A 12708-nucleotide genomic window follows, 5' to 3' on the forward strand; every position below is an offset into this window, starting at 1 on the left:
TGATGCATATGTAAATCTAATTTGTAAGTATTGGTCAGGTGACAAATAAAATCTTTTCCGTTTCATCAAAAAAATATTATTTTAAGTTTTGGAGTATATGAAATTAATATGTTCCCACCAAAACATTACTCTATAAAATATGCTTCACTGTAATGAGAGTTCAAACAACAATAGATACAAAACATAATCATCAAATCTCATTGTTAAAGGAGATGCACACAGATTTTTTGGACTAACTAGAGAGTTTTAAAAAAAAACTTTTGAAGAAAAAAATACTCCAAAGAAAAAGAGAATAAAAGATGACTTTAGTGGACTTTTGTGTTTAACGAAGGGGATATAATGAAGAGTTCTCTGTGAATTCCAATATTTGAGTATTGGAAAGCTACAATTAACCATTAATTATTCAAGAAGTGTTGGTTAATGAATTAAGGGTAAAACAAGAAAAAAATATGTCTTCTTTTGATATGCGTAAAGTGACAAGTAAAAATGAAAATCTATTTTTAGTATACATGCCAAGTAAAAATGAACGGAGGGAGTATGTGTGTGTGTGTGTGTGTGTGTGTGTATATATATATATATTTAGTTATTGTGATTTTCAAAAATAGTTGTCTCAAATTATTTATCATTTTAGAAGTTCAAAACAATTAATTATTTTTGTCCATTTACCCTTAATAGTAATTGTTCTTGAAGATGAAGATAACACATAAATAGAGTAAATATTTAATGAAGAGAGATTATATCTTAAGACATAAATAAGGATAAAATAGTCCAAAACCTCTTCTTAAGGGGCGTGTAGAAAAAGAAATACAATAGATAATTTAAGACGGAGGGAGTATACATATAGAAAAATAATAATACTCCCTCCTGTCCAAAATAAGTAATTTTTTGGTTGTTTTCACACATATTAAGAAATTCACCTTTTAACATTAATTAGCAATAAAATTGACCATATTAACATTTACTATCTCTTCACATAAACACTTCTAACACATACTCCAACATTAATTACTCTAAGGGCAATGTAGAAAAAAAATAATTAATTCATTCTTGAAATCTGAAAAAATCACTTATTTTGGACCACAAGAAAAAAACCAAAAATTACTTATTTTGGACCGGAAGAAGTAATATTTAATTTATATTCACCGAAGATGTGTAACTATTAACTAACCATTCTTGCATTTTGGATTTTTGAATTTTTTCCATTCTAGGAATTTGTTATGCTATTCTCAGGATGTATAATATTTAATTAATCAAATCTATTTTGGAGAAGAAGACATGGATTGTTGTTACAGGTTACACCTTTCTCGATGTATGGTATCGTAAATTGTTCTCAACTACCTCTTTATTTTCTGGGAATAGAAAAATCATTTTGGTCATTTAACATGAGCAAGACAAGTTGAATTGTTTTAACTTATTGGGAAAGAAAATGCCTTTGCATCCCTATAGAATTTAAACCCCACAACTATGGTGGGCCCAAGACTATAACTCAACATTTACCAGAAAATCTCAACTTTTGTCCTTACTGTTTATGTTTAACGTTAATTCTGATTTTAGCTTCGGACTTGCCATAATTTAAGGAAATTTTTGGAGTACGAACAAGTGTGAAATGTTCAGTTTTCTAATTAGTTTGGCTTGGTTAGCATAAAAGGACATAGCACGTTTTAATAAAATTATAATAAGAGCCAAAAAGATAAAGTCGAAGGTACAATATGCCGACAACAATAGCATAGGCACTAAAATAAATGTGTACTTGTGGTTAGAAAAATGTGTATTTTTTCATTATTCTTGAACGATAGACTTGACGTAATTGGTAAAATTATTGTCATATGATCATGAAGTCATGGGTTCGAGCCGTGAAAATAGCCTCTTGCAGAGTAAGATTGCGTACAATAGACCCTTGTGGTCCGATCCTTCCCCTGGCGGCCCTTTTTTCCCATTATTCTTCTTATTTTTCTCTCTTCTACAAGTCCTGTAATTCAGAATTTGACAAATTTATGAGCCCGTCCTTGTTAGTATTTTGTGTATTCTTCTGCGTATGGGGATAGTTCATGTAACACAAATTTTTTTGATTGAAAAATTAAAACACGAAATAGCTAGCATACCACATTATACAAGTATTTGTTTTCAAAAGAATTATGAAGGTTACAATTTCTAAAATTTAAATTAATATGGATTTTATTCAAGGATTTGACAGCTTGGCCTTGATTTTGTATTATCCTTCAACAACACTATGGTGTTTCCGCAAACAATAATTGGGATTCACCGTCAGAAAGAAATAATTTGGGTTTGAACAAGATGATTCTTAAACTTGAACTTGGATGCATAGAAATAGAATTCTCTCTTGCTTCTACTTGGACACCGTTGATTGACTTTCATTTTGACTTGGGAACATGTAATTTCACAGATGACATATTGATTTGAATTAACAAGCCATATATACCACTTATTTGATACACGACATGATTCTATTTGCATTTTTTCATTTTATTTGATACTCCGCATTAACTGACACATAATGCATGGATTTGGAACATAAACTTTACAATGCACTTCGACTAATACGTTCGTTTATGTGAACCCTAATTAGATGGTTTGACTAGAATGAAGTTACTTAAAGTCTTGAACATAACTAATTAATCTTGATTCTGGTCCTACATGTCAAATTAGACGGTTAACCAATTTTACATGTATAGCGGAATTCAAGGAAGGTTGTTCCAATTGAAACTGGTATGAGTCGTTGAGCTGCTACTCTATGGATTTTAGCGAAGATCATGACAATGATAAACTGTTAAAGCTTTTTCTTCTTTTATAGAAAAAGGTGAGTGTGGCCAGGAAAATCACCAGGTACAGCATCATAACCGGAAAGTACAACTGGCTAAATTCGTAGCTATTTACCTTCTTCTTTTTTTTTGTCGTACTAGTTAATACTATACTAGTATTTACTAAGGAAAACAAAAAATATATAACCTCTCACAACAGAAATAATTTCTCACAAACTCGATTTGCGAGATATGTGTAAATTTCAAAATTTGAATTCGTCTATATATCACTGATGACCCTTTTGCATCTTGTTCTTTTATTAGTAGTGGTTGTGCTGCTTCAGGTAGGGTTGTTTGTTGATGAGAGTAGTACTTGGTAACAAAATGGATACAACTAACTGATGAGAAAAAGAGCGCAGCAAAACAAGAGGAGGGTAAAGAGGAGATGAGTGGCTAATTTGGAGTATTGCTGCTTCCTCAATAAATCTTTAGGGCGTAGCTCCCTATTTCCCAACACTAATGTCCATAGTATACCGGCAGCCATGCACGCGAACACTAGCGCTTTTATTCCTGGATCCACTTCATCATCTTCTTCTTCGCCCCATGACTTCATATATATTAATTCCAGAATATTTAACAATGCACAGATAACATTAATATATAGATCAATATATGCTCTTTTGACTATTCTCCTACTTAATTCTACGGTATATAATCTTTGTTTTATTCGACGACGGAGACCAATATAATGCAGAGTAAAAAAGTGAAAGCCATATTTATCATGTTATGTTCAATCCTATTTGGTTACGTTGTCAAACTCTTAAGTCTTAAGTAATTCAGTAGAAACTACGCCTGTTCGTTTGTTGTTCGTATAGTATTATAAGTTCCCTACTCTAACTAAACTCACACTGCATAAGTCTATTTGGTTTCAAATCCTACTTCAACTCTGCTTCAAACGTGAGCTAACCGGTATCTTGCAATATCCAAAGAATTCCCCTTTTCTACAAACGCTTCTAAAAGTGAGTTTATTTCAAGATTATATTTGCGGAATTCATAATTTTACTAATATTTATACATCTTGAATGTTACCCACCTAACCTACTCACAGATCGTTGAACGTATCTTTGGTGATATCCGATAAATAAAAATAGCAAAATAAAATAATCTTGAACAATTTTCAAAGTCTGAGACATCATTTTCTTGGTCTACGATTTTATATTCCAAAACAAGAACGATTCTTGTGGAAAAATAGATAAGAAAAGACGAACGACTCTTCATTTTCTTTCACCTTCTCTTCAAAACGAAGACAATTTATAGTGTGTTTTTTTTTAACTTGTCATCCGTTATATATTGACGTAAAAAGACAATGTGAAACAAGCCTTTTTATCTGTTTAAACTGTCTTCAGCAATGCATAAAAAGAGTCAAAAGAAGGCTAACCAACCAAATAGAAAAATCTCTCCTAAAAGAGTAACACAATGGACAGCCAACACTACCAGCCGCTGGATCAAAGGAAATTTTTGCCCAGCCTAAATCCACGCCGTCGTCCTGCCGTCTGAACCTAATAAACATGTGTTTAACTAAGCGTTAGATTTTTTCCCTCAAGTGCAGCTTAGAGAAATCTAGAGATCGGTGATAGCAGCCCCAGATTGTATAGTGGCAGCCAAAATATATGCTGCCAACAGTGGCACTTTTTTTTTAAGGGGTGTCAAAATATATAAAAATTAACATACGAAGCAATTAATGGGATTCAACATATAGTATATATGTATAAAAGTAAGATTTTGACTCATTTTCCGGCGAAGGAATGTCAATTGAAACCCCTTCGACTAAGGTGGCTGCGCCACTGCCAACACCAATGGCTCATAAACATTCTTGTGCTGCTCCAGAGATGAACATCTCTTTTAGCAAATTTACATTCCCGCTGCAATTGCAAACACTCACCAATTTTTAAACTATCCTACTGAGAAATTACATTGATCAGCCTCCAAAGTCCAAATCAACTTAGTAATCCCTCGAGAAAATGAATCATGTATCAAGAAATTATCACTAATAATTGCACCAAAAATTGCATAGAGAAGCCAATATTATTCAGAGTCCTGTGTACTCTATCTTTTTCAGTTGTTTTGCCTTTTCAAACTCTGCAGCATGGAAATTCTTTTCTACTTCCCAAGCTAGTTGAGACATACAATTGAAAGATGATTTTGCACCCTTCTCATCTGCAACTTCTCTGGGGAACGGGATACGGGCTTCAAATACATCATTTTGAGGAGACCTGAAGCGGACATCAAAACCTAATCTATCAACCCAGAGCATCTTGGCATCAGAAACCTGCGAGTCCAGCCCCAGAAAAGCAAACAAATAACTAAGTCGTCAAACAATTGTGAAGAGACAACCAGTAAGAAATTGTAATTTACTTCAAAGCACACAATAGAGTAATTTAAGATTAGATTACATTCCTTGACCTGGAGCACGGATCACAGATATAAGCATTCAACTAAACTACTAGGTAATAGATAATATTACAAATCTATACTGTAAACTTAGCGAGCTTTTATTTGGTAAAAATGGGACATGGAGAAAATGATCAAATGGTACCTAGCAACTAGAAAGAGAGCGAGATAATCAAACACAACTCTCGAGACAGGTAAAAGGGCACATAGCAACTTCTAATGCGAACCAGGGCCATCACAATGCTATTGCTAATCCTAATTCATAACCCAAAGCCTAAGCTCCGCAAAGTTCTTTGTATGTTGCTCTTGGAACTCTTATTTTTATTCATCTTGCGTTAAAATCTACAGCACATTGATGGTCTATATGCCCCTATCCCAATATTCCTTAATATTCCCTTTGTCCCAAAAATGTTGTCCCACTTTCCCTTTTCAGTTATTGCAAAATGTTGTCCACTTTTCTAAGAAGGAAATTGTAAAATATTTCGAACAACTTTTATTCTTTTCAACACAACTGCGTCCTATAAACTTCTCTACTCTTACAAAAAGATAAGGGTGGAATTTTGTAATCAATATGCAAGTCACATGTTCCAGAAGTAGCGAACAGATCTTATTGTCTACGTGAAAACCACACAGTAAATACCAGAAACTGTGCCATTTTATATGCATATGTAGAAAGTAAAAATATTTTCAAGCAAATATATACAGAAAACTCAAATAGACTTAGAACTGTTCTATATTGTATTTCAGATGAAAAAGAGAGAGAAATCTAAAGATATGAAAGTCAGAATATGAATATGATATAGGTAAAAACTGAAAAATAGTCAAGGTGCGCAAGTGACTCGGACACCACCTTTATGATCAAAAGAACAAACAAAATTAACTAACCTGAAACTTGGCTAGTTTATCTTATCCTCACACAAAGGACACTACTTGAAACAAAAAAGAGTTGGTACACCTAGACCTATAATGGCACTAAAGTGAAAAAGAAAAATTAAACTGGAAGTAAGAGAAAGTCAAAAGCTATGTTCCTTACAAACCTGGAAATCCAAGTCTACATAGATGTTGCAAAAACGTAATATGTCTTCCCTATTGTGAGTATTTATCTCTTCAATCATTCTTTCTGCAAAGTCTCGAAGAGGATCAGGGTTCGCCAACTTGTAGTCTGATGAAGTGACCCAAATTCCATCCTGAAAGTAGTTTATCATCTCATATTATCATTATGGTAGCTGCAATCAGCAATAAACATGACCTATACTATACTATTTAGGGCGAAAGAATAAACTTGAAGCTATTTGGTGTGGATAATGTAAATTGTTCTATTATTTAAACAAATGTTATCATATAGTATTTGACTAAAGCTAACCTGTTCTGTTAAATGATAAAAAGGAATACTAACCAAACATGTTATCAAAAGGAGATTAAATCAGGTTAAGTAATCTCAATCAAAGAAGCAACAAAGCTATGAATGGTTCATGGAAACCAATGAAATAACCATAGCAAACAGACAAACAAACCTCTGCAAAATCTTCAAGTTGCAGTACCCGTTCCACAGAAAGCAAAAATAAGTGGTCTTCATCTACTTCATGCCCAAATCGCTTTTTCCAAACTGAATGAAGCTTCTAAAACAAGAAACTTGGTGTCATCAATAGAGAGTTCAAATTATCATCGAAGATCAAAACTTGGTAAAATTCATCAAAAATAAAGTATCAACTTAGAACATATGACATCATTGAAATTGGAAAAAAAAAAAAAAAAAGTACAAAGAACTGAAGAACAATAACTCCAGTCATGCATGGTTACTATCAACTCCACATTTATTGAAATTAGTGAATATCATGCTTGGGGATAAATGTTTCAGATAACCTCAGGAATATGTTACTATGTAATATTCCTTTCTAAATGACAACACTTCTTTTACACTGGCAAAGCATTGAAGCAGAGAAAAATCGCTGGACGATAATGGATATGAAAGATGAAATATCTCCATATTCAATCTATTCCTAGGTGTCGCTTCCCTCTAAAGTCCTACATTTCATCACATCTGAGGTGCATAGACGATTTTCCATCTTGTCCTAGTCAGGTGCTGAAAAATCAACTGGCATGCTTTCTTCACTCTCTTTTAGTAACCAAATGACATTATATATAACTCGAACGATACTGTGCATAACTCAAACGATACTGTGCACTTAAACCTTGCTGGAAATTCATCTTAAGAAATGCAACAGTCAGCGTTAATTCCTAGTTTGTGTTTACACTTTTTGCCAGTATATGCATCCATCCCAAATTCCCAAGTCCAAAACTCCTATAAGAGTTCGATTGGATAGACAAGTGACATAGCTTTATAGGTTCCATCCAGTATCACCGGGGGCGGAGCTAGCATAGAACTTGCGGGTTCGGCTTTAGTATACACCCTGTATTTATCTAAAAAAATTCATTGAATATATATAAATTATTAATTTAGAACACAGTAACATAAACGGCCTAGAATCTCGAACCTACAAGCTTCAAATCCTGGCTCCGCCTCTAAGTATCACCTTTAGCATATAGTATCAGTAAACCACATAAAAGAACTTTCTAGATATTTGTAGACATAATCCCATCGTAAAGAGGAGAAACCAATAGAAAAATCATTTTTTTTTCACCTTCAAAGCTGTGGTATCTTCTGGCTTTTCAAGAGTTCCTTGTATAGTGCACTGTGGAGTCCGCAATCCATATTGCTCTAACTGATATCAAGTTCAAATTTTTCCATCATCAAAAAATCAAGTCGATAACTTTTAACACATGCATAATAATGTTTAAGATACACATCTGTACAGACCTGAACATGGATGCTAGACTTGCAATTGACAGATAATTTGGAAGTGGCGTCATTCAAAAAGAGGACAGGAGTTCCATGTGGGTCAACAGCGAAACGGACACCAAAGCCTAAAGGCCAACCATCTTGGGTGGGCGTGGATAAAGTTCCAACTGAAGATAATTCCATAATTGTCCTCGAAACTTCAGCTGGGTATGGTTTCCCATTGTTGGTTTTTTCTGATTGAATTGGCTCGGATACAACTGAAACTGCACATTTAAGAGGCCCAATTGAAAATCTTGGACTTTTTGAGAAGGCGAATTGAGCTCTACTCCAGGATTTGCTCAAAGGTAGTGCAATTTTAGAGAGACGCGTCGAGGGAAGAGATGAAGTTGGAAGGTGGGTCGCCATTCTCAAACAAATGGGTAACTTTAGGAGCACAACTCAATGCTCAGAAGCAAATCTTTTATCTAAGACAGCTTTTGCAAATTCAGTTCAGAATCCTTATTTTTTTTTTTTTTTTAAGGATTAACTACCCTAATTTTGTTATAAAATAAAGACTATAAACTGATATATTATTCGAATTCAAACTGACGTACATAATGAACTGAAATCTCTTCTATTTATAGAAGAAAGGAAGCTATTGTGTAAGTTGCTACGCAAGCTGCTGTGTAAGTTGCTACTACAAGTTGCTGTGTAAGCTGCTATTACAAGTTACTGTGTAAGCTGCTACGCAAGCTGCTGTGTAAGTTGCTACTACAAGCTGCTGTGTAAGCTGCTATTACAAGTTACTGTGTAAGCTGCTACGCAAGCTGCTGTGTAAGCTGCTACGCAAGCTGCTACTGCAAGTTGCTGTGTAAGCTGCTACTGCAAGCTGCTGTGTAAGCTGCTACTATACCAGATATGGATAATCTTCTACTGAGAGCAATGTTTATCCATAACGGAGTACTGAATGGATAATCTTATTATACCCGGTATGGATAATCTTCTACCTAGGGTAATGTTTATCCATAACCAGGTACCGAAGTGATAAGCTTCTTCAGTAGAGTACTAATAGATAAACATATCTACGGTGGAGTCCCATATGGATAAGCTTCTTCAGGAAGATTATTTACAACGAAGTACTAAATGAACATCCATAATATAATATATTTACAACACTCCCCCTTGGATGTTCATTAAAAGATAATGTGTCTCATTAAAACCTTACTAGGAAAAACCACGTGGAAAAAAATCTTAGTGAAGGAAAAAGAGTACACATATTTAGTAATACGCATTGCTAGGTGCCTCATTAAAAACCTTATAAGGAAAACCCCATGGGAAAAAACCTTAGTAAGGAAAAAAGAGTGCATCGCGTATTTTACTCCCCCGATGAAAACCTTGTTTCAAATATTTGAGTCTCCGCATTCCAATCTTGTATACCATCTTCTCAAAAGTTGAAGTTGGCAAAGATTTAGTGAATAAATCTGCTGAATTATCACTTGAACGGATTTGTTGCACATCAATGTCACCACTTTTCTGAAGATCTTGTGTGTAGAATAATTCTGGTGAAACGTTCTTCGTTCTATCTCCTTTTATAAATCCTCCCTTTAATAGTGCTATGCATGAAACATTGTCTACGTATAATATTGTGGGTCTTTTATCACATTCCAACCCACATGTTTCTCGAATGAATCACTGATCTCAATCATATGCACTCCCTGCTTGCCGGTTTGAAATCGAGCTTTATGGGTATCGGATAAATAACCTGCATCTGCATTACCAATACGATCTGCACCACTTTTGTTAGCATTAGCAAGATAAATAAGTGCACCATCTACACCGAGATAGAGTATTTCAGGACCAACGAGCTCCTCATCCTCTTCTAGAGGTTGGAACAGATCCTTATTCACTTCAAGTGATTGAATATTCATTGATGTACTTAATGGGTACACTTTGTCCATGTAAAAGTATTTTTAAGACCCTCTTGGAGCTCTTCCGGAGTTCCAATAAGATTTATGTCACCAACATAAACAGCAAGTGTAACAAATTTTGATGACATTTTCTTTATAAAAATACATGGACAAATAACATAATTTATGTAACTTTCTTTCAGCAAATATTTACTGAGGCGATTATACCATACGCGCACAGATTGCTTTAAACCGTACAAAGATCTTTTTGATCGAGTACATTTCTCAAGACTTTGAATTATATGCTTCGGGCATTTTCAATCCTTCAAGGATCTTCATATAGATTTAGTCAAATAAGTCATATAGGTTAAGACTTGTATCTAAATGGTATGACATCTTCAAGTGTCTGGACTGCTGGTCCGATCCTCATAATCTTTTATAATATTGTGCACTATATTGTATCAAATATATCGTCGACGATCATTTTGTGTCAGTTCCGAAGCGACATAACTTGTGGAGATCTCATCACTTTTTTTATTTTCAGGTACCTGAACTTTTTCGGGAGTTTCATAAAATGTTATGTCGTGGGCTTTTCTAGAGCTTATTTCCTCCTCATTTTGATCATTAGCTCCTACTATTTTTCAAGGATTGTTACCTTTGAAACCGATTGATCTACCACGCTTCATGCGTACAGTAAACTCTATCCTTCAGGGACTTTAATTTTAATAGGAGCATTTGCAGCTGAAATATGATATTTAATTTTGGATCAGCAAATGCTTCTGGCATTCGACTTGAATTATTTTCTAAGTGAGGATCATGATAATTCGATTCATATAGCATATTTTTCAACTGTTTATTCCATCTCCCAAATGTTAGAAAAACTAACATATATCCCCAATCATCTTTGGGAAACATATCTTTGTGTATTATGGTAGAGAAATTAATCATATACCACACAACAAAAGATAGTAAAAATATTTGGTTTCTGATCCTAAACCAATTGTGAAGGAAGGACTTATCATATATTGTTGATCTGATGCATACAAGTGCTGCTATATGCAATTTAGAAAATCTTAGACCAACACATGAAGCTTTGTTCTCATAAGCAATGGTTTAGCCATTAATAGGAGGTATTCAATGCTAAACCAACTTGGATATAAACTAGCATTATCAAGATGAACTGTCTTGATTTCATAATCTGAAAATTATGCTCTTAATCGAGAAAAGCAATTTCAAATGCCAAACTGCAGGTTGATAATAATTACACATATAACCATCTCATATATGCACCTATAAGTGGTTCACATGATAGGTGAACGGGCCCATATTCACCTTTTATATATTTCAGAATCAGGGGTCTTAGTCCCAACTTTAGCTGGTATAATCAATTCATTATGAGAACAAGCAACACATGAGAATTCCTGAAGAATCTTCTAGTTCTTTATTATATGCTTATCTCAATTCTCAAATAGCTCATTTAAAAATGGCAAATGAAAACTTCAAGTTTATCATGTCATATGTTATCTCTTAGTAAACTTCTGGTTTACTATGGCATAAACTTTTGCTTTAGTAAACTTTTGGTTTATTGTGATACATGATATAGTAGAAATTAAAGAATAAGACGGGTAACTTCTCACATACATATTATTTTACCTACTATGATTGTGGAAACGTGAAGATTTTCAATCTTCCAATCATTTGTAGTCTCAATATGATAGCTATTTGTATTAGTAAACTTCGGGTTTACTACAACATATGTTTTGACCATAATAATATAATATGAATGACATATTTGTATATAAGCTCTTCGAGAGCTTTCATTTATTATTCACAATCTTATATTTATCAGACACTACTGGTGTCATGTGTCTTCTAGACAAACAGTTAGCTTTTGAGGAGTTATTCATACATTTCATACTATCAAATATTGCTCAGACACTTCTGGCATCATGAGAGAAAATCACAATCAAATAAAAAATGTAAAACAATTGTTTAAGCACACGAAAACTCCTCTTCATAATATTTTTCCACTTCAAGAGGAAATTTCAATTGTGTTACTTCTTCAGGAGCAAATTTAAAATACGAAATATTGAGTATATATTCTCTCAATTATATTAACTCTTCTGGAGGTGAATTGTAATGTATTCACATCAAGAGCGCGTTCATATTTACCCGACTTATTAGTATTGTCACATTCACTTCTGGGAATGGATTAATATTATTAAAAGTTCTCATCCTTCAGGAAATCGAACATAATTATCTGAATGCGCATTAATCACATCAAATTGTGATGCCTCAACCTCTTTTAAAATATTTACTACTTCAGGAGCAAATCGAGGCGTGCATTTAATATAGAGAATATTTATGTAGCTTATCTTCAATTGTAACCATAGAAAGCCTAAATTATCACTTCTGGTGATCATAGGCATATACCACTTCTGGTAGTTAACAAAATATAATTACAATGAGATATACGAAATATAACCACTTCTTGTGGTTGTATATTTCTTGCAAACTCTGCTAGAGTTTAAGTTGATCTAATAATGTTATCCATATTCTTCAAAATGACATAAACAAGATATATTATAGTAAACATCATTATCAAATCATAATTTTTCTTTATGTACAACAATTACATAACCATACTATCTATTACAAATAACAAAAATTAAAATATTTACATTTTTACAGATTCACCACCGATTACATGACTTGTTTCTCCTTCTGGGAGTGCAAGGTAATCAGTTACATCCAAATGCATGAAGTCTAAATTATCTTCAGAAATAAAATTTGTTTCAGCATTTTTCTCTGT

The 12708-nt window shown here is 33.6% G+C and overlaps 1 protein-coding gene across 2 annotated transcripts; it reads right to left on the reverse strand.

The window, feature by feature from the left end:
* Nucleotides 1–4497: 4497 nt before the first annotated feature.
* LOC107818351 (glutamyl-tRNA reductase-binding protein, chloroplastic-like) lies at nucleotides 4498–8605 on the reverse strand. Of its 2 annotated transcripts, none has more exons than XM_075254357.1 (5): nucleotides 8029–8605; nucleotides 7853–7933; nucleotides 6725–6826; nucleotides 6248–6397; nucleotides 4498–5088 (listed from the first exon to the last, which is right to left on the reverse strand). In XM_075254357.1, the coding sequence occupies exons 1-5, from the start codon at nucleotides 8413–8415 to the stop codon at nucleotides 4849–4851; spliced, it is 960 nt and encodes a 319-aa protein (XP_075110458.1). In that variant the 5' UTR covers nucleotides 8416–8605; the 3' UTR covers nucleotides 4498–4848. The 2 variants fall into 2 exon arrangements, with proteins under 2 accessions (XP_075110458.1, NP_001312949.1); NM_001326020.1 differs by having other exon boundaries at nucleotides 4594–5088; nucleotides 6725–6829; nucleotides 8029–8600.
* Nucleotides 8606–12708: the final 4103 nt, after the last annotated feature.

Source organism: Nicotiana tabacum, chromosome 6 (assembly GCF_000715075.1).
Source record: "Nicotiana tabacum cultivar K326 chromosome 6, ASM71507v2, whole genome shotgun sequence".
Lineage (NCBI taxonomy): Eukaryota > Viridiplantae > Streptophyta > Magnoliopsida > Solanales > Solanaceae > Nicotiana > Nicotiana tabacum.

What these genes read in the sequence shown, in the direction of transcription:
- LOC107818351 (NM_001326020.1), bottom strand. Translation starts at nt 8,415, where the DNA reads ATGGCGACCCACCTTCCAACTTCATCTCTTCCCTCGACGCGTCTCTCT. An exon ending in AAGATACCACAGCTTTGAAG is followed by an intron (nt 6,830 to 7,852) that starts GTGAAAAAAAAA and finishes TTCTTGTTTTAG; the next exon opens with AAGCTTCATTCAGTTTGGAA. An exon ending in ATGTAGACTTGGATTTCCAG is followed by an intron (nt 5,089 to 6,247) that starts GTTTGTAAGGAA and finishes CTGGACTCGCAG; the next exon opens with GTTTCTGATGCCAAGATGCT.